This window comes from Zootoca vivipara, chromosome 3, assembly GCF_965207765.1.
Source record: "Zootoca vivipara chromosome 3, rZooViv2.hap1.1, whole genome shotgun sequence".
In the NCBI taxonomy this organism is placed as follows: Eukaryota; Metazoa; Chordata; class Lepidosauria; order Squamata; family Lacertidae; genus Zootoca; species Zootoca vivipara.
Genome location: NC_142586.1, coordinates 114,947,904 through 114,967,455, shown reverse-complemented (window position 1 = coordinate 114,967,455; position 19,552 = coordinate 114,947,904). Strand labels below are relative to the sequence as shown.

Below are 19,552 nucleotides of genomic sequence, written 5' to 3'. Positions count from 1 at the left end.
CTTTTTTGGGTTTTTTTTTTATTGGGTTATCGTTTTTGCTTTGATTTTATATGTTGTGGTCTTGTTTGTGAACCGCCCTGAGACCTCCGGGTATGGAGCGGTGTATAAATTGAATAAATAAATAAAAATAAAAGAAATGTGGTGACCATTTATTCCTGGTCCTCAAACCACATTTTTATTCCTCTCCGATGTACATATCTTGCCCACATGCAATTAGCCTTGTGATGATTTGATTAACTAACAAAGCTGTTAACCCCCTGCCCCTATTGTATCATCAGTACAACCCTGTGGAGTAGGCTCGGGCTGAAAGGTACCAAGAGTTCCAGCTTTGCCCACTGGTTCCTGATGAGCTGAGAAGCTGGGATTCCTGAATTGCAGGGGTTGGACTACACTGGCCCTTGAGATACCTTCCAACTCTATGATTCTATGACATCCTGGAGGGCCTGGGCTCCTATGAAGCTGAATGCTGGAAGGTTCAGCACAGAAAAAAGGACTTATTCACGCAGTGCACTGTTAAAACTAGGGAACTACCCTCCGCGAGCTGTTCGCCTACAAAAAAATTCACCGCAAACCCATGGAAGCTGGGAATACTCAACAAACCCATCTCCGTGAAGGGACTGGAGAGCTAGTGCCCCCTGCTGGAAGGGAGAGGCTCTCGGTGTTATACTCCAGCTTTTGCCAACCTGGTGCTCCCCAGAGGTCGCACAGTTGGAACTAGGGAACTCACTGCCACAGGAAGCAGTGGTGGCCATCAATTTGGGTGGCTTTAAAAGAAAATCCGATAAATCCACAGAGGGCTATCGAGGGCTACTAGCCATTATGGCTTTGTTCTGCCTCCACAGCTGAGAGGCAACGAAGCTTCTGTGTCCCTTTTGTTGGAAACCGCAGGAGGGGAGAGTTGCTCTTGTGCTCGAATCCTGCTTGTGGGTTTCCTGCAATAATCTGGTTGGGCCCTGTGAGGACAGGATGCTGGGCTAGATGGGCCACTGGCCTGATCCTTCAGGCTCTCTTATGCTCTTTCTCTCTCTCTCTGCTTTGGGACTATGACGCCAATCAGCACAACCACGAAGGGCACCCAGTTGGCAAAGGCTGGGGGGAATAGTCTGTTCCTGCTGCTGCTGGTCCTTTAGGGAAGAAAACCCGATTCTCCGTGGCTGATTTTTCTCCTGAACTATCCCCAAAAGCAAAAGCATCCCTGGTTAGGGTCAGTTTTGACATGCCTGCTTCCCAACGGGCTGGGAGCGAGATAGCGGGAGATGTCAGTATTGTGTCACCGGCCAAGCAGCTGCTGGATAAGCAACGGAGAAAAAAAGGAAAGAGAGAGAGAGAGAAAATATGAATCACTCGGCAAGGCAGAGTCTTTCAAGGATACAGGAGCTGAGACCGCAGGGAAGCTCTGAGGCAGAAGATGCCCCAGCCAGAGACTTGGTTTGCAGTTGCTGTCAGTAGTGGTGAGCTGCTTGCCCAAGGCGACCAGAGAGCGACCAGAGATGGCTGAAGCCCTGGTGAGCTCCTTCCTGACAGAAGAACCCCAGTTCCTGATGTACGCCAGGACTCTTCCTATCTCAGCCGGAAGAGATACAGGGACACTCACGGCCAGCGATCCCTTGCTCTTTCAGGTCCGAAACTGATGTGCTCCAGGGCTTCATAACCAAGCTCTCTGCTTGGTGCCAAGTTTCCGAGGAACGGCAACAGAGACCCACATGTGGCCACATCTGGGGGGGGGAAGGGGTAGCAAGTGCTCCTCCCGAAACACCTCCTGCACTGTCCACACAGGAGGAATAACAGAATTTTAGAGTTGGAAGGGACCCTGGGGATCATTTAGTCCAGTCCCCTGCAACGCAGCAGGAATATGCAGCAGGGATTGAACCTGCAAGCTTGGCGTTATCAGCTCTAAGTAACTGAGTTATCTAGACTAGGAAGTTATTACCAGGCTTGGGAGCCATCAAACGTGCTCAGGGGTGGAGTGGGGTTTAAAGGTTTCTCAGGAATACAAAACAAAGGGGGAGAAAACTCCAGATTAGCCGAGTGAGTTCTGAGGAAATTTAGTGGGCAAGGGCTGATGATTCTTGAGAGGTGGGGCAGGAAAACTGGGGGGTGCGGGGGCAGGCAGGCAAGAGTCATAACAGAACGGAGTTTCCTGGAGCAGGGCATGGCTGGCTGGAACCCAGAATTGGGAAACTCCACACGGCCATGTTTTGCTGCAGATCTACTTGTCGTGACACCTCCTCCAGAATCCGTCTAATCCCCTTTTCCAAAGCAACCCAAGCCAGCAGCCAATTAACCTGAATATTGGATTTATGGATCAGGTTAGATATGCTGGTTCAATTCCCAAACATAAGCTACACACACAAACACACACTTTTTCCTGCATTGGAAAAGGAAAATTAATCTGGCCTAGATCTCGATCTAGACCTATCAACGGGTGACAGTTTCCGCGGGCGACTCATCATAATCGCGCTGCTAATGTTGCAATCGTTAATTTGATTTACACCAGCACAACTGCTCCAAATTCCATCGCGATGGAAATGCTACGTACATCAGAAAGAGCTGCTCCGCATGGTAGTGGATAGTTCAACGCAGGGGTAGTCAACATGGTGCTCTGCAGAGGGGCTATGATGCCTCCCCAGGGTGCTGGGTCTGTTCAGAGTTGAGAGACGGGCGCAGCATCTGAAGGGCAATGCGTTGGCTCCCTCTGAGTCACCGCAACAGAAAATGGTCCGGGGCCAAGTTCAAGGGTGTTACTATCAGAGTGTAAAGCCCTTAATAACTTGGGACCAGCTTACGTTCAAGATTGCCTTACCCCATACGCCCAATCGACTACTTCAGTCGGAAGAACTGGCGCTGTTACGAGTGCCACACAACACCCATTTCCCCATTTCTAAGAACTTTTAGTGCGGCACCACCTACACTTTGGAACTCCCCGCAGATTGATATCAGACAGGCGGGTTCACTGTGCTCTTTTCGGTGCCTGTTGGAAACATGTTTGCTTAGACGAGCCTACCCAGGTGTTTATAGAAAGGTGGTGCATGCTTTAATCTGGTTTCGGTGTACAGTGGTGCCTCACTTAACGAATGCCCTGCTTAACGAAATTTCCGCTTAACGAAAGGTTTTTTCTAGTAGAGGTTGCCTCGCTAGACGAATTCGTTTTACGAAAAATTCGTCTAGCGAATCGCGGTTTCCCATAGGAATGCATTGAAATTCAATTACAGTGGAACCTCGATTTATGAACACCTCGGTTTACGAATTTTTGGTTTACGAACGCCGCAGACCCATCTGGAACGGATTAATACACTTTCCATTACTTTCAATGGGAAAGTTCCCTTCAGTTTATGAACGCTTTGTTTAAGTACTCTGCGGACTGTCTGGAACAGATTAATCCACTTTCCATTACTTTCAATGGGAAAGTTCGCTTCAGTTTATGAACGCTTCAGTTTATGAACAGACTTCCGGAACCAATTGTGTTCATAAACCGAGGTACCATTGTAATGCGTTCCTATGGGCAATTTTTTTTAAAAAAAAAATTCAATGCATTCCTATGGGATTCGCTAGATGAATTTTTCGTTATAAGAAAAGACCCGTGGAACGAATTAAATTCGTCTAGCGAGGCACCACTGTATTTTTATTCTTAATTTTGGAAGTTTTTTTTTTATTCATTTGATTTTTCTAATTACAGTTTTACAAACACATATCCAACATACAACATAAAGACAAGATTCCACAGAATCTCCTGGACTTCCTTCCTCCCCTTTGTGAGTCCTATCATTAATCATTTCCTTCTGCATCTTTTATGATGATCCAAATCTTTTACCTCTCCATTACCGGGTATATCCAAAATTCACCATTAAACTACCAGTGTTATTCCAGTCCTACGGTACTAACAATTTTAACTGTTTACAATGGTTTTTAAAATTGTTGTTGTTTAGTCGTGTCCGACTCTTCGTGACCCCATGGACCATAGCACGCCAGGCACTCCTGTCTTCCACTGCCTCCTGCAGTTTGGTCAAACTCATGTTCGTAGCTTCGAGAACACTGTCCAACCATCTCGTCCTCTGTCGTCCCCTTCTCCTAGTGCCCTCAATCTTTCCCAACATCAGGGTCTTTTCCAAGGATTCTTCTCTTCTCATGAGGTGGCCAAAGTATTGGAGCCTCAGCTTCAGGATCTGTCCTTCCAGGGAGCACTCAGGGCTGATTTCCTTCAGAATGGATAGGTTGGATCTTCTTGCAGTCCATGGGACTCTCAAGAGTCTCCTCCAGCACCAAGTTTCCCCATTAATTATTAAAATTTTGGTCTTCCTGATTTTCCGGTCATTTTTGCCATTTTGGCATAATGATCCATCAACTTAATATGCCATTCTTCTCTGGTCGGGACTTAATCTTCTTTCCTTTCTTGGAAGGGTTTTTTTTGATTACTGTTAATTTTTCTTATTGGTCATTTTACTGCTTAATCCTTTTTTACACAAACCCCTCTGAATCAAGTTGTGTTATGAATTTTAGAAGAAAAAAATGCATTTTCAATGGCAAGACGTTTTCAACTGGTTTTTTAATAAAAAAATTACCATAATTTTTGCATTCCGATTTACCAGCATTGGCACTGATTTCCACCTGCCAGCCTTGGGATGGCAACCTTCCCCCATGCCACAGAACAGGACCCCCCCCCCACGCCCTGCAGGTCACGTCTGACATCTGAGCAGGGCTACAATCCTGTCAATCTCCTGACATCTGAATGACACTCCTCGACCTGCACAGTCAATGGCATGCATAGGCAAACTCAGCCCTCCGGATGTTTTGGGACTACAACTCCCATCATCCCTAGCTAACAGGATCAGCGGTCAGGGATTCTGGGAGTTGTAGTCCCAAAACACCTGGAGGGCTGAGTTTGCCTATGCCTGGTCAATGCACAGCAGAGGGGTGTGTGTGTGTTTCTGTGTGCAACTGATTTAACATGCCAATGCCACTTAACAGTGCAATGATATGCATGTTTACTCTAGGTCCCATCATGTGCAATGAAATGTACGTCCCAATGTGTGTTTTATTATTGTTGTTATTTTATTGATCAATCGATTGGATCTACACCCCCTCACTTTCCTCCAAGGAGCTCAGGACAGAAATAGGATTGCAAGCCAAGTTGTCCAGATGACCTGGTCACCCTAATGTGGATTTTGTACTTGGGGAAAGACAACTTGCAACTAGACCGAGTGCAGGTGAAAGGAGGGGGAAATCAAAACGAGTCCCATACCTGTGTTTTCTTGGCTTGCCGTTTCCCAAAAATGCAAGACAGGTCATCTTCGCTTCGGGAGGAGAGGTCTTTTCCTGGGGTGAAACAAAAGAGGCACTATCATGAGACTAGAACTCATGGGCATCCGACACAGCTGAGTGTGGGAGGATTCAGAACAAGGAAAGGACTGTGGAACTCTCTCCCACAGGATACAGTGATGGCTACCAACTTGGATGGCTTTAAAAGATGACCGCACAAATTCATGGGGGAGAGGACTAGTGAAGGCTACTAGCCGAAGGAGCAGCTGCTTCAGCACTTGCTTTCCTCTCCCCTCCTCATTGTCTTTTCCTCTTGTTTTGTGTCTTATTTGACTGAGAGCCAGAAGAGGGGGATTGCCATATCTTTAATATATGTACGGCACTTAGAGAATTTGAGGCAAATTGCCAGTGTTAAATAACAGCAATGAATTTTATGTGTGGCCAGCACTGTTGATCTAAGCCATGGGTTGGCAAACTAAGGCCCAAGGGCTGGATCTGACCCAATCGCCTTCTAAATCCGCCTCGCGGATGGTCCCTGAATCAGCGTGTTTTTACATGAGTAGAATGTGTGCTTTTATTTAAGATGCATCTCTGGGTTATTTGTGGGACATAGGAATTCGTTCTTTCCCCCCTCCAAAATATAGTCCGGCCCCCCACAAGGTCTGAGGGACAGTGGACCGGCCCCCTGCTTTAAAGGTTTGCTGACCCCTGACCACTGGCAACACCGATGTTCCATTTCAACACCTTTAAATCATGAGTAGGCAACATGGTTACCACCAGAGGAGATGAGACTACAACTCCCATTGTTCCTGACCATCAGGCGTACTGGCAAGGGTTGATGGGAGTTGTAGTCCAGTAACATCTGGAAGGCATCACATTGGCTGCCTCTACTTTATACAGTAACGTAATGAATGATACCAGTTCAACTGGGTAGTTTCAATGTTGTAATTAACTCCCCATCCACCGAAAACTTGATTTCCCCAAGGGAACTCTCGATTTATCTAATGGACGCTTCCTTAGCAGAGCTATATTAGAATGTTAACTGCCTTCAAATCTTTTTATCTTCACATTTAAGCAATTTAAAGGAAATATGTGTTGTTGAGTTGTCTTATAAACACTGAGTTTACTGATAAAAACAACATCCAAGTTAAGCGGACACGGAGCAATGGATTCAAACTTCAAGAAAGAAGATTCCACCTAAACATTAGGAAGAACTTCCTGACAGTAAGAGCTGTTCGACAGTGGAATTTGCTGCCAAGGAGTGTGGTAGAGTCTCCTTCTTTGGAGGTCTTTAAGCGGAGGCTTGACAGGCATATGTCAAGAATGCTTTGATGGTGTTTCCTGCTTGGCAGGGGGTTGGACTGGATGACCCTCGTAGTCTCTTCCAACTCTATGATTCTAAGTTCTGAGTAAGGTTTAAAGCACATTTAAGTCGCAAAAGCAAAAACCTTTGCAGCCTGCAGGACATACTATGAACAGGGCCAGACTTATGCTTACTAAACAGAGGTCAAAACATGCTCTAATGAATCCCAACTGATTTTTAAAGCCTGGGAAAATTTCCCAGAATACAAACAAGCCCCGATTCGACATTTCCCTGGAAACCCACATCCCTGATTGCAAGCAGTTGCTGTATCCAGGAGACGACTCTGGTGATCTGGGTTTGTTCTCCTTTTGCTTTCTCCCTTACCTTTGGCAAATTTCACATAATGAACTCGTTTCCGGGCACTCTTAGATTTCTCCTCCAGGCTAAAGGTTCTTTTCTCCTCCTTGGACGCGGCCTCTGGAAACACAAGCAGAAGTTGTTGTATGAGGCAAAGCCGTGCACTGCCTTCTGCAAAATCTCACTCGTTTTCTGATCTGAGAGACCCTCAACACACTTCCTGCTTTCACGGGGCATCTGCACCAGCTGCTTCAAACACTCTCCTTCACTGGAGGTTTTTAAACAGAAGTTGAACTGCTGCCAGTCAGGGATTCCTTAGCAGCGATCCCTGCATTGCAGCCGGTTAGACTAGATGAGTCTTGAGAACCCTCCAGAATTCTATGATTCCCACATTAACTTCAGCAGCAAAGGGCTTAACTTCTCTGCATTGCGCCCCTGGTAAATTCTAGCAGGGATGAAATGGCCTTTGATTTACACCGATTTGTGATATAGCCTGTGGAATTCTATAATTAGTACACCAAGCTGTGCAATATTCCCCCCCCCCTTTTGCTCATCCCAACCCTGCTGCCTGTCAATGTCTCAGCTATGTGTTGTATGGTTCAAGGGCTGGTCTACACTAATCTATGGGGAAGGGCCATAGCTCCATGTCAGAGCATCTGCCTTGGGAGACTCGTTGCCTAAACCCTGGGCAGCAGCTGGCTGTCAGTGTGTAGATAAAACTGAGCAAGATGGACCATTGGCCTGATTCAGTATAAGGAAGCTTCCTATGTTCCTAAATCTCAAGCCTAGGAAGTGAGGCACAACTCAAGTCACTCCCAGGACAACAAAAAAATGGATTCTATGTGCCCTAATGGTGGCCAAGAGACTGATACTGGTGAACTGGAAGAATATGCATGTACTAGTGTCATTCAGCCCATTTAGAAAACGGGCGCTAGAAGATATGTGAGAGGAGCAGCGGGGCCGCGGCCTTCCCTCTCTCTCTGCGCTCGGCCGCGGGGCGCGCCAGGAACGCAAGTAAACAAACTCGCTCTCCTGTCGTGCCCCGCGGCTGAGCGCAGAGGTAGGGAAGGCCGCGGCCTCACCACTCCTCTCACAGGCTCCTCCGTCGCTGCTCCGCATCCTCTAGGCGTCCATGGAGGCCGGCCCCCTGAGGGCGAGGTGCCGGTGAGGCATGCTTGGGCCGGGCTGCTCCCGCTGCTGCTGTTACCGCCGCCGCCTCCTTCCTTCGCCAGAACAACGGAGGCTGGTGACGAAGGTGGCTCCGGGGGCGCCCATGGCTGTCACGGGGCCGAAGCCGGGGCGGCGGGAGGACAGCTTGCCGTTGTCAGGGGCCGGGTCGTCCTGCTCGGCTGTGGGCGCGTCCTGCTCGGCTGTGGGCGGTGGAGGCACCTGGCTGGAGGAGGCGTGAGGAGGGGTCATACAGGGGAAAGGAGGGGGGAGGGAGGGAAAAAACCCAGACGGACAGCAGAGACGGATGGGTAGAGCGGCCGTCTTCGTCTGCGCGAGGCCTCTCTGCGCAACTCAGGCTTCAGGGCTCTGTGGTTAACTGCGGCGGTTGGTCGGCTGCGAGAAGCCTGGCAAGCGGGGTTGTTATGGCGGGCGAGGAAGAGGCCGGGGACGCGGAGAAGGTAAATGAGCTGGGAGCGGAGGCAAGGTGCCGTCAGCGAGCTCCGTGGCGGCTGCTTATGGCCTTCCTCGTGTTCATTGGCTGTGTGGGCGGAGGAAGGGGCTGCGGCTTCTCTAACGGGAGTGGCTTTTGTGCTGTCAGCAGCGCGCCAACCGCTCAAGACCTGAGCCGGGTGGCGATGCGAGAGGGGAGTGCGTGAGCGAGTGAGGGCGAGCGCTCTGCGTCCAATCCCTGTGTCCGTGGGGCACATGCGCAGTAGCGCGGACACAGGGACACAGGGAATCTGGACGCAGAGACACTTGCACTTTATTATATAGGATGATACCATTTAATCAATGGATTGCTAATAGGACAATGCTTGCAACTTATGAGTGGACTGCTTAGAGACATAGACTTTGTTTGGATAAATATGACAACATTTGGAAGGAGTTTGTATAAAATGTAGTAGGATATTAACACCTACATATATATATTTGGATAATAACATATCAGTTTATATAAGAATTTATGGGTGTATATTCACTGAATTTTTGTAATTGTTTTAATTTTATTATACACTTCTTTGTTCTCCCCACCACCACTTCCCATCTTTTTTCTCTGTATTACTTTATTTCTTTAGAATTGATTTTTTTAAATGAAACGTTAATATTTTTAAAAAGTTGCTCCCACACACCTTCAGCAATACACATATTGGAAAAAGTGTATTTCTGAGGTTCGATGGCTCATAACACCACTTTTTGGGGTGGAGTAATACCATAAAATTATATATCAATGAAAAGATAATTTAATGAAGAATGTGATGCAACAAAGATTGTCCAATTATCTATATTCTATCAAGAGTTATAGCCAAATAACCAGAAAAAGGAAGCACAACTTGCTTAGGTTGATATGCAGTAGCTTCCCTTCATTTGAATGTAGCCAATGAGCATGAGTGTTTACAGAGCCAATCGGATGTTATGAGCCATCAAACCTCGAAAATACACTTTTTCCAAAAGATTCCCACAATTTTGGCCACTGGTATAGTTTGTGGTTTCAATTTTAATCACACAGGTGGCAGCAGTGCCCTCGTGTGGCCAAGGATTGCATAGCATAAGTTTATTTGGTAGCTGATTCAATGGGAACAAGTCAGAGAGCCCTTTCATAGCTCACTCCTGTACCTGGGGTGTCTTGTCCATGGCAGTTGTTCAGCTCTGCCAGAAGCTGGTTGAAGTCATCCTGATGGGCGATCCAGTTGTCCTGCAAAATATCACAGAAGAGGGTCACCAGTCTTTGGGGGTTCAATTTCCCTTGCAAACCAGGAAAACTGTTTTGGGCACCACACGGACTCACAACCAAACACACATCACAACCTAATCCACTGGCTACAATATGTCTCTCTGAAGCCTTTTGGGGAGGGGAGAGGGAACCCTAAAAGCACCAGAGAAGGCCTCTGGTACCAGACTGCTTGCAGGTACCAGACTGGTAGACATGACTAACAAAGTAATTAGAGCCCTGTTTGATCAGGCTAATGGTGATCTAGTCAAAGTCACTTTCTGTGAACTTTAAATGCAAATCAAGCCCATCTGCATATCTGCTCATTTTACAGGGTTGATTCCCCTTATGCAAACCCTGAGGATCTGGAGCTCTGCAGAGAACGGAAAACTTGCAATATGAATTCCAAGATAGGCAGTAAAGGTAAAGGTAAAGGGGCCCCTGACCATCAGGTCCAGTCGTGTCCGACTCTGGGGTTGCGGCGCTCATCTCGCTCTATAGGCCGAGGGAGCCAGCGTTTGTCCGCAGACAGCTTCCGGGTCATGTGGCCAGCATGACAAAGCTGCTTCTGGCGAACCAGAGCAGCACACAGAAACGCCGTTTACCTTCCCGCCGGAGCGGTCCCTATTTATCTACTTGCACTTTGATGTGCTTTCGAACTGCTAGGTGGGCAGGAGCTGGGACTGAGCAACGGAAGCTCACCCCATTGCAGGGATTTGAACTGCCAACCTTCTGATCAGCAAGCCCTAGACTCTGTGGTTTAACCCACAGCACCACCTGTGCAAACCCTGTGCAAATCCCCGTATGCAAACCCTGAAGATCTGGAGCTCTGCAGAGAATGGAAAACTTGCAATATGAATTCCAAGATAGGCAGCTAGATGCAAATTTGAATGCTCGTGCCTGATTTGAGAAGATGTAGACATCGTTTCCATTCACTCCACCCACCTCTTGGTTGGTGGCTGCTCCTAAGCCCAGAGTGTTGTTCTTCAGTTGGACCTTGACGTGTTCGGTGTTGCCTTGCTCCTGAGCTCCAAGCCCCTGGCAGAAAGAGAAGCAGAGTAATGATATCAGCCAAGGGAGGCTGAAGGACCTTGCAAATTATTTTATTTGTCTCAAAAAGGTTTCCAACTTGTATTTCAATGGCGTGCTTTCCAAGGTGGCAAACAGGTTGTAATAGTGATAACACCACCACACCCTGAACTCACACACACACACACACACACACACACACACACACACATCACACAGACATCAAATAGCAGCCCTGAATCCCCTGGTTGATGGATGAAGCCAGTTAGCTACCCTCCTACTGATGGATTCCATTTCTATACTGACCTTCCTCTCATGGGAGCTGAGAGCAGTGAGAAGTTTTAAAATGCAATATAAAAAATGCATTTCTAAAGGTATAAACACAAAGCAATGACAGCTGCTAAAATTTCATTAAATGTGTGTGTGTGTGTGTGTGTGAAAGAGAGAGGGGGGGGGAGAACAGTTCACCAGTTTGTGTTACTCACTTAGCAGGTGAAAAACATGCAGCAAGGCTGCCTGCCCTGCCACAAACACAATTTCTATCGGAGGAGCTGGAAGCCTAGGGAAGGGAAGGCTGCAAATGGCATGGTTGGGGACTGATGAGGTGGTTAGTCAAGTCTCGGTGACTGGCTCTACAATCCCAGGGTAACCCCTTCTCCATACGACAGAAGCGTGGTCCATTTCAGCACACATCTCCTTCTGGCGTGCGCAAGGCAGATACACACCTCTGAACCATTCATTATTATTATTTTTTGCCACGCAGACTTACTTTGCCTTTTGTCCACCCCATTTTTTCCAACATCTTTTGGCCAAATTTAGATTCATCTTTACTCCAAGCGCTGTTCCGGGGATCCACAGACCACTTCTGCTTCCTGCGGGCTGAGAAGAGAGAGAGAGAGAAAGCTAATTTAAGCCCCCAATGTTGGAATTTAAGCCCCCAATGTTGGCTTCTTTAAGGACACTGACAGAACATTCTCCTTCCACGAAGCCCTTCCACTAACTGCCTCTAGCTTTTAAATTCACACAGGGGCCAGGGCACTGCAGAGCAAACGAATACACAGAGTAAGAATAGGCAGCAAGGCTCTTACACAAGGTGGCAATGACCGCCAGTTGACGTGTCCAGAAGCACAGAACCCGCAACAAGCATGGGATGCTCCTATTCAGCTTGATAGGAAGTCGGGAAAATTTGTTAAAATTTGATTTTTAAAAAAAAATTAAATTGGTTTTTTAAAACAAAATGCTTTTGGTGAAAAAAATCTTTCCAAAGATTGTTTTCTATTTAATTTACATTGTAGTCCAAAGGCTATTCATCAGGAAATAAGACGTTGTTTTAGTTAAATAAATTGTTTAAATTGGTATTAAGGAAATGATTATTTTTCTCCTTCCAATAAAGTACAGCAGAAAAGCTGTCCAGATATAAATAGTTAACAATAATTTCATAATTATCTGTCTATATATTTCTAATATTATAACCAAATCGGTAATTTTTGATATAACTGTAAAAAACTACAGTACTCTGAAAATTTATTATTCCAAAAATGAAACCTTCATCTGGTTGTAAATACTAAGATTATACCAGCAGGAATGTATTTTTGTAAGAAGAAGAAGAAATTAAATTAAATCAAGCCTTACTGACTAGTGATTTAAATAGATTTGATTCAAATCAAATCCACCCTGTCTGAAATACAGGACAAAATTTGTCTCAATACAGGACGCACAGCATTCTACACTGAAATACGGGCCAATTATGCAGGGCAGGCGGCAACTCTGCTTGGAAGCGGGGTCCCCGGAGGCATCTGGCTGTCCTCGGTCGGGGGCAGGAGACTGGGGCTGAGCGAGAGCTTTTGGGTGGGCGGGGCGGGGCGGGGTGTGCGGAAGCCGGGCCCAGCGGGGCTCTCCTGGCGTGACGGGGCGTCGTCAGCGACCGCGAGACGAATAGCGGGCTCCGCCGCGCCTTCATCCCTTTCCCTTCCGTCCTTTCAACCGGTCTCATACTCACGTTCTGCCAGCATCGCCATCTTGGAGAATGGGGGCCTCCCAGCGAGCCTGGCGCGCGGTGATGACGACCACGCCGCCGTCGCCGCTCTCTTGGTTTGGGGCCTAGCTCCTGCCAGGCGCACCTCGCGGCCGTCTAAAATGGACGCCTGATTGGAAGAAAGCGGAGGAAGGAAGAACTAGGGAGCCGCTAAGCTTAACGAGAGCCGCCCGGGCGTGGCGGGAAGGAGGGATGGTAGAGGGCGGCGGCGCTTTCGCCCTCGCTGTTGCGAGGAGCGCGGAGCAGGCAGTAGCGTGGACGGCCGCAGCGTTAGGCGAGGGCTGCGGTGTTTCAAAGCGGCTGCTGCTCAACAGGCTGGAGTTCAACCGGGCTGATCTTTTCCTGTTGGATTTCTCTTCTTCTTCCAGCTGCGCTGCTAACATTCAGCGGGCGGTGCTTCGCTTCCAACGCTGCATCGCCATGCAAGAGCTTATCTCTTGGTTCGCTCTCAGCTTGTTGTTGTTTAGTCGTTTAGTCGTGTCCGACTCTTCGTGACCCCATGGACCATAGCACGCCAGGCACTTCTGTCCTGCACTGCCTCCCGCAGTTTGGTCAAACTCATGTTCGTAGCTTCGAGAACACTATCCAACCATCTCGTCCTCTGTCGTCCCCTTCTCCTTGTGCCCTCCATCTTTCCCAACATCAGGGTCTTTTCCAGGGAGTCTTCTCTTCTCATGAGGTGGCCAAAAGTATTGGAGCCTCAGCTTCAGGATCTCTCCTTCCAGTGAGCACTCAGGGCTGATTTCCTTCAGAATGGATAGGTTTGATCTTCTTGCAGTCCATGGGACTCTCAAGAGTCTTCTCCAGCACCATAATTCAAAAGCATCAATTCTTCGACGATCAGCCTTCTTTATGGTCCAGCTCTCACTTCCATACATCACTACTGGGAAAACCATAGCTTTAACTATACGGACCTTTGTCGGCAAAGTGATGTCTCTGCTTTTTAAGATGCTGTCTAGGTTTGTCATTGCTTTTCTCCCAAGAAGCAGGCGTCTTTTAATTTCGTGACTGCTGTCACCATCTGCAGTGATCAAGGAGCCCAAGAAAGTAAAATCTCTCACTGCCTCCATTTCTTCCCCTTCTATTTGCCAGGTGGTGATGGGACCAGTGGCCATGATCTTGGTTTTTTTGATGTTGAGCTTCAGACCATATTTTGCGCTCTCCTCTTTCACCCTCATTAAAAGGTTCTTTAATTCCTCCTCGCTTTCTGCCATCAAGGTTGTGTCATCTGCATATCTGAGGTTGTTGATATTTCTTCCGGCAATCTTAATTCCGGCTTGGGATTCATCTAGTCCAGCCTTTCGCATGATGAATTCTGCATATAAGTTAAATAAGCAGGGAGACAATATACAACCTTGTCGTACTCCTTTCCCAATTTTGAACCAATCAGTTGTTCCATATCCAGTTCTAACTGTAGGTTCTTGTCCCACATAGAGATTTCTCAGGAGACAGATGAGGTGATCAGGCACTCCCATTTCTTTAAGAACTTGCCATAGTTTGCTGTGGTCGACACAGTCGAAGGCTTTTGCATAGTCAATGAAGCAGAAGTAGACGTTTTTCTGGAACTCTCTAGCTTTCTCCATAATCCAGCGCATGTTTGCTATTTGGTCTCTGGTTCCTCTGCCCTTTCGAAATCCAGCTTGCACTTCTGGGAGTTCTCGGTCCACATACTGCCTAAGCCTGCCTTGTAGAATTTTAAGCATAACCTTGCTAGCGTGTGAAATGAGCGCAATTGTGCGGTAGTTGGAGCATTCTTTGGCACTGCCCTTCTTTGGAATTGGGATGTAGACTGATCTTCTCCAATCCTCTGGCCATTGCTGAGTTTTCCAAACTTGCTGGCATATTGGGTGTAGCACCTGAAAACTTGCTGGCATATTGGGTGTAGCACCTGAAAACTTGCTGAAAACTTGCTGGCATATTGGGTGTAGCACCTGAAAACTTGCTGGCATATTGGGTGTAGCACGCTCTCAGCTACGCAGCTGAAAATCCAACTGGTGAAGCTCGCACTTTCACCAAAGCCTCGCCTCCCCAGTAGCTCCCAGGCCAATCTCGTTGGCCACCGTTGCAGTCAGGATGCAGGGCACTAGATAGGATATATTATTATTATTATTATTATTATTATTATTATTATTATTATTATGGCCTCATCATGGGACTGAATCTGCCTTGGTCGCACTGGTCTGTGATCTCCGGCGGGCTAGGGACAAAGGTGAGAGCTGCTTCCTAGTTCTGCTGGGATACAATTGACCATAACATCCTTCTGGACCGTCTAGAGGGGTTGGGAGCTGGGGGCACTGTCATACAGTGGTTCCGCTCCTTCCTCCTGGGCCGTGTTCAGAAAGTGGTGGTGGGAGATGAGTGCTCAGACCCCTGGGCTCTCAGGGTTCTGTCCTCTCCCCCATGCTTTTTAACATCTACATGCAGCCACTGGGAGAGATCATCAGAGGGTTTGGGCTGGGTGTCCATCAGTATGCGGATGATACCCAGCTCTACCTCTCTTCCTGTTTGTGGGGGACAGGAGGCGGGCAGGTGTGGAGGACTCCCTGGTCCTGAATGGGGTAACTGTGCCCCTGAAGGACCAGGTGCGCAGCCTGGGAGTCATTTTGGACTCACAGCTGTCCATGGAGCCACAGGTCAATTCTGTGTCCAGGGCAGCTGTCTACCAGCTCTATCTGGTACGCAGGCTGAGACCCTACCTGCCTGCAGACTGTCTTGCCATAGTGGTACATGCTCTAGTTATCTCTCACTTGGATTACTGCAATGCGCTCTACGTGGGGCTACCTTTGAAGGTGACATGGAAACTGCAATTAATCCAGAATGCGGCAGCTAGACTGGTGACTGGGAGCAGCCGCCAAGACCACATAACACTGGTTCTGAAAGACCTACCTTGGCTCCCAGGATGTTTCCGAGCCCAATTCAAAGTGTTGGTGCTGACCTTTAAAGCCCTAAACTGCCTCGGTCCTATATACCTGAAGGAGCGTCTCCACCCCCATCACCAAGCCCGGACACAGAGATCCAGCACCGAGGGCCTTCTGGCAGTTCCCTCGCTGCAAGCAGTGAGGTTACAGGGAACCAGGCAGAGGGACTTCTCGGTAGTGGTGCCTGCCCTGTGGAACACCCTCCCATCAGATATCAAAGCAATAAGGAACTATTTTACTTTTAAAAGACAACTGTTTAGGGAAGTTTTTAATGTTTGATGCTGTATTGTTTTTAATATTCAGTTGGAAGTCACCTAGAGTGGCTGGGGAAACCTAGCCAGATGGGTGGGGTATAAATAAATTATTATTATTATTATTATTATTATTATTATTATTAATTTCTTAGTCGTTTTATCTTGGCCATGGCAACCCAGGACATATTACAAACAAACAAACAAACAAACAAACAAGCAGCATTATACTGATCCAGGAGGGTTAATCTGCTGCTCCTAATCCGTCAATCCGTCAATCACTTCCTTGAAAAGCAGCACACAAATCTATTGGCCAAGTAAATAAAGGCAGCTTGGTGGAGAGGAAAACGTAGAATTTGAAACAGGTAGGCAATCAGAGGCCCAAGGTCCAATTCTGAGCCCACACCAGCCTGCTTTGCCACCAAAGTGTTTTCGCCTTTCTGGGTATGTGTCATTCAACTCTGAATATCCCTTTTGCTTGCCTGGTTGGAGGTCAGATGTGTGAGGTATCTGTAGCATAGCCCAATGTACAAAGGTTAAGATTGACATTCACTGCTGTACCCACTTTTGCTTTCCGCTTTGCCATCCACCCACACGTGACCCCAGAATGTTGCCCAGAAGGCTAGAAAGGGTTTGAAAGTTACCACAGCATATTAGCAGATCATTTTAGCATTTAGCCACATCTCAGATGGAAATGGAGGCAGAGGGCATTTCCTTCTTCACACACCGTGGATTGGGAGAGAGGATACGCGGGACAGCCGGGAACATGAATCGTGGTAATGGCAGCCAGATTCCTAGTCAGGCTGGCAAAATGCGAGCAGTATTTACCAGTATTTCAGTTGTTCATCTCCTACATCATGCGGTCTCTCATCTCTAGATGCTGCAAACCTTCCCGTTTTCCCTGTGGCCTTTTCTGCACGACATCTCTCTTTCAGGTCAGTGCTGTGCAGCTCTTGGATCACTGATTAGCTGGATTAGAAAATTCCGGCTCCTGGTACTGGTTTGCTTCTAACCATTCCAGCTGCATCCGCTTCAGAGACCTTTGGACAAGTGGCATTTCCTAGCACAAATTATTTGTGTGGGTGCGTGTTCCCTTACATCTTACCATTTAGAGAGCTCCCTATGAGTGTATAAGCAATGAGCCCACATCCTTGCATTGTGCGATGAGTAAATGCTCACCAGTTCTGTGGAACTATTAAGAAGAACTGGAGAACTAAAGGTAAATGGGTGCTCTCTGCTTCAATCCTAACACCACAGACCCTCCAAGTGTCCCTATTTTCCAGGGACAGTCCTGGATTTATAGAAGCCATCCCGGTTTCTGATTTGATCCTGGAATGCCCCGCTTTTCCCTAGGAAATGTTATTTCCAAACCAAGGAAATAAGTAACTATACAACTCTTAGAGGAAATCTGAAGGCATCCCTGTATTAGGGCTGGGCGATAGCTGGTTTCCAGTATCACGATATATATCACCAGCTAAACATTGCGATATATTGATATATCATGATATTTGAAATAGAGATGGAGCTACGCAGAGGCGAACAGGACAAATGTCTTGTCAACTGCTACTACTTAAGGGTCCAAAACGGATAAATGATGATAATATCAATCACCTCATGGTCACTTTCAGCAGCAGGCAAGCCAAAATGAATCCAAATGAGACGTGTATGTATATATATGTATATATATGTATATGTGTGTGTGTGTGTGTGTGTGTGTGTGTGTGTGTGTATGTATATATATATATATATATATATATATATATATATATATATATAATGGTAAAACAGAAAATTTAATAAACATAATAACATAACATAATTTTCTGTTTTACCATTTAAAATTCTCATTTATGGTAAACATCCTTAAAATATCAATGACTTCCCTTCTCTTAAATCCCTGCATATTTTACATAAACTAAACCATTCAGTATTCCATTATTACATCCATCATAACTTATTTACACTGTTGAATTTATCTTACTGCTACCAACGTTTTCAAGTGCACACAATTTCCCCCATATATTCAATAAACATTTTCCTTTAAAACATTGTCTTATTATGATCTTGCATCTAAATGCTCTTATTTCCGTATCAATTTTATACCAAATTTTCTTTCACAGTTACCTCTTACCCTCAATTACATCTCATTGTTTCTTAACCTTTGAACTTGTTTTCTTAGTTGTAAGTGTTTAATCAAACCCCGCAAGTGAGTCCATTTTTTACAGTATTTCTGTAGGTCTTTCCATTTTGGGGCTAGGAGAATCATAGCCGCTCAATATTTTCCAATCTTCTCTTCTTGATCTCTTGTTCTGTATGTTATGTCTGCAAGCTGTGCATATATTCCGTCATCTTAAGATGCCAATCAAATGAGACTTTTGGTTTTGGGCTTGGCTAATGGTATTCAGGACAATCCAAAGCACAGTGATGAGTCATAGTGAATACAAATAATCTGGGACTGCCAGCAAGCCTGCTAGGCGGCAGAATCACCAATGGCGGGGTGGGGTGGGGGGCGTCAATAGGAATATAGCATCTAGATCAAGGGAAGTAATAGTACAACTGTATTCTGCTCTGGTCAGACCTCACCTGGAGTACTGTGTCCAGTTCTGGGCACCACAGTTCAAGAAGGATACTGACAAGCTGGAACGTGTCCAGAAGAGGGCAACCAAAATGGTCAAAGGCCTGGAAACGATGCCTTTTGAGGAATGGCTTAGGGAGCTGGATATGTTTAGCCTGGAGAAGAGAAGGTTAAGGGGTGATATGATAGTCATGTTCAAATATATTAAAGGATGCCATATAGAGGAGGGAGAAAGGTTGTTTTCTGCTGCTCCAGAGAAGTGGACACGGAGCAATGGATTCAAACTTCAAGAATGAGGATTCCACCTAAACATTAGGAAGAACTTCCTGACAGTAAGAGCTGTTCGGCAGTGGAATTTGCTACCAAGGAGTGTGGTGGAGTTTCCTTCTTTGGAGGTCTTTAAGCAGAGGCTTGACAGCCATCTGCCAGGAATGCTTTGATGGTGTTTCCTGCTTGGCAGGGGGTTGGACTGGATGGCCCTTGTGGTCTCTTCCAACTCTATGATTCTAAGCAGCGGCAGCCTGAGAGCAGTGGCGTAAAAATCAGCAGCCACGAGGCCTCGCAGGATACTGCTACTGCCGTCACCTCCTATCACTGCTGTGCGTCCCCGCAGGCCTCTGCAGCAAGGACTCTCAGGCCACTGTCGCTTCTGCTGCCAAATCCTGCCGCCACTGCAATGCCTCACAGGCCAATGCCGTTACTGTTGCCACTTTGAGTTGCCACCATGAGGTTTCTCAGTCCACTACCACTGCCGCCACTCCCTTGCTGCCACGAGGACTCACAAGCCACTGCTGATTGCACCGCCACCACGAGGCCTTGCAGGTTGCTGCCGCTACTGCTGACATGTACCGCGGTCATGGCAAGCTGTTTCTGCCACTGCTGCTTTTGCCACCTAGCAGGCCTGCTGGCAGTCTGGCAGTCCCCAATTATTTGTATTCCCTATGACCTAT

The 19,552-nt window shown here is 47.0% G+C and overlaps 1 protein-coding gene and 1 long non-coding RNA gene across 5 annotated transcripts in view; one reads left to right on the top strand and one right to left on the bottom strand.

Annotated features, from left to right (window-relative positions):
• The window catches only part of LOC148686476 (PIN2/TERF1-interacting telomerase inhibitor 1-like), a 51,536-nt gene extending 38,190 nt beyond the window's left edge, over nucleotides 1–13,346 (bottom strand). For 2 of the 4 annotated variants that reach the window (XM_088666928.1, XM_088666929.1), the window contains exons 1-6: nucleotides 12,823–12,898; nucleotides 11,593–11,702; nucleotides 10,740–10,832; nucleotides 9,701–9,779; nucleotides 6,944–7,036; nucleotides 5,240–5,313 (exon numbers count right to left, since the gene is read on the bottom strand). In XM_088666928.1, coding sequence (XP_088523054.1) covers nucleotides 5,240–5,313; nucleotides 6,944–7,036; nucleotides 9,701–9,779; nucleotides 10,740–10,832; nucleotides 11,593–11,702; nucleotides 12,823–12,841 — 468 coding nt within the window. In that variant the 5' untranslated portion in view covers nucleotides 12,842–12,898. Of the gene's footprint in view, nucleotides 1–5,239; nucleotides 5,314–6,943; nucleotides 7,037–9,700; nucleotides 9,780–10,739; nucleotides 10,833–11,592; nucleotides 11,703–12,541 lie in introns of all 4 variants that reach the window. The other 2 variants (XM_088666927.1, XM_088666930.1) reach the window with 2 other exon arrangements.
• Nucleotides 1–19,552, top strand: part of LOC148686471 (uncharacterized) — a 425,644-nt gene that overhangs the window by 20,391 nt on the left and 385,701 nt on the right. The window lies entirely within an intron of this gene.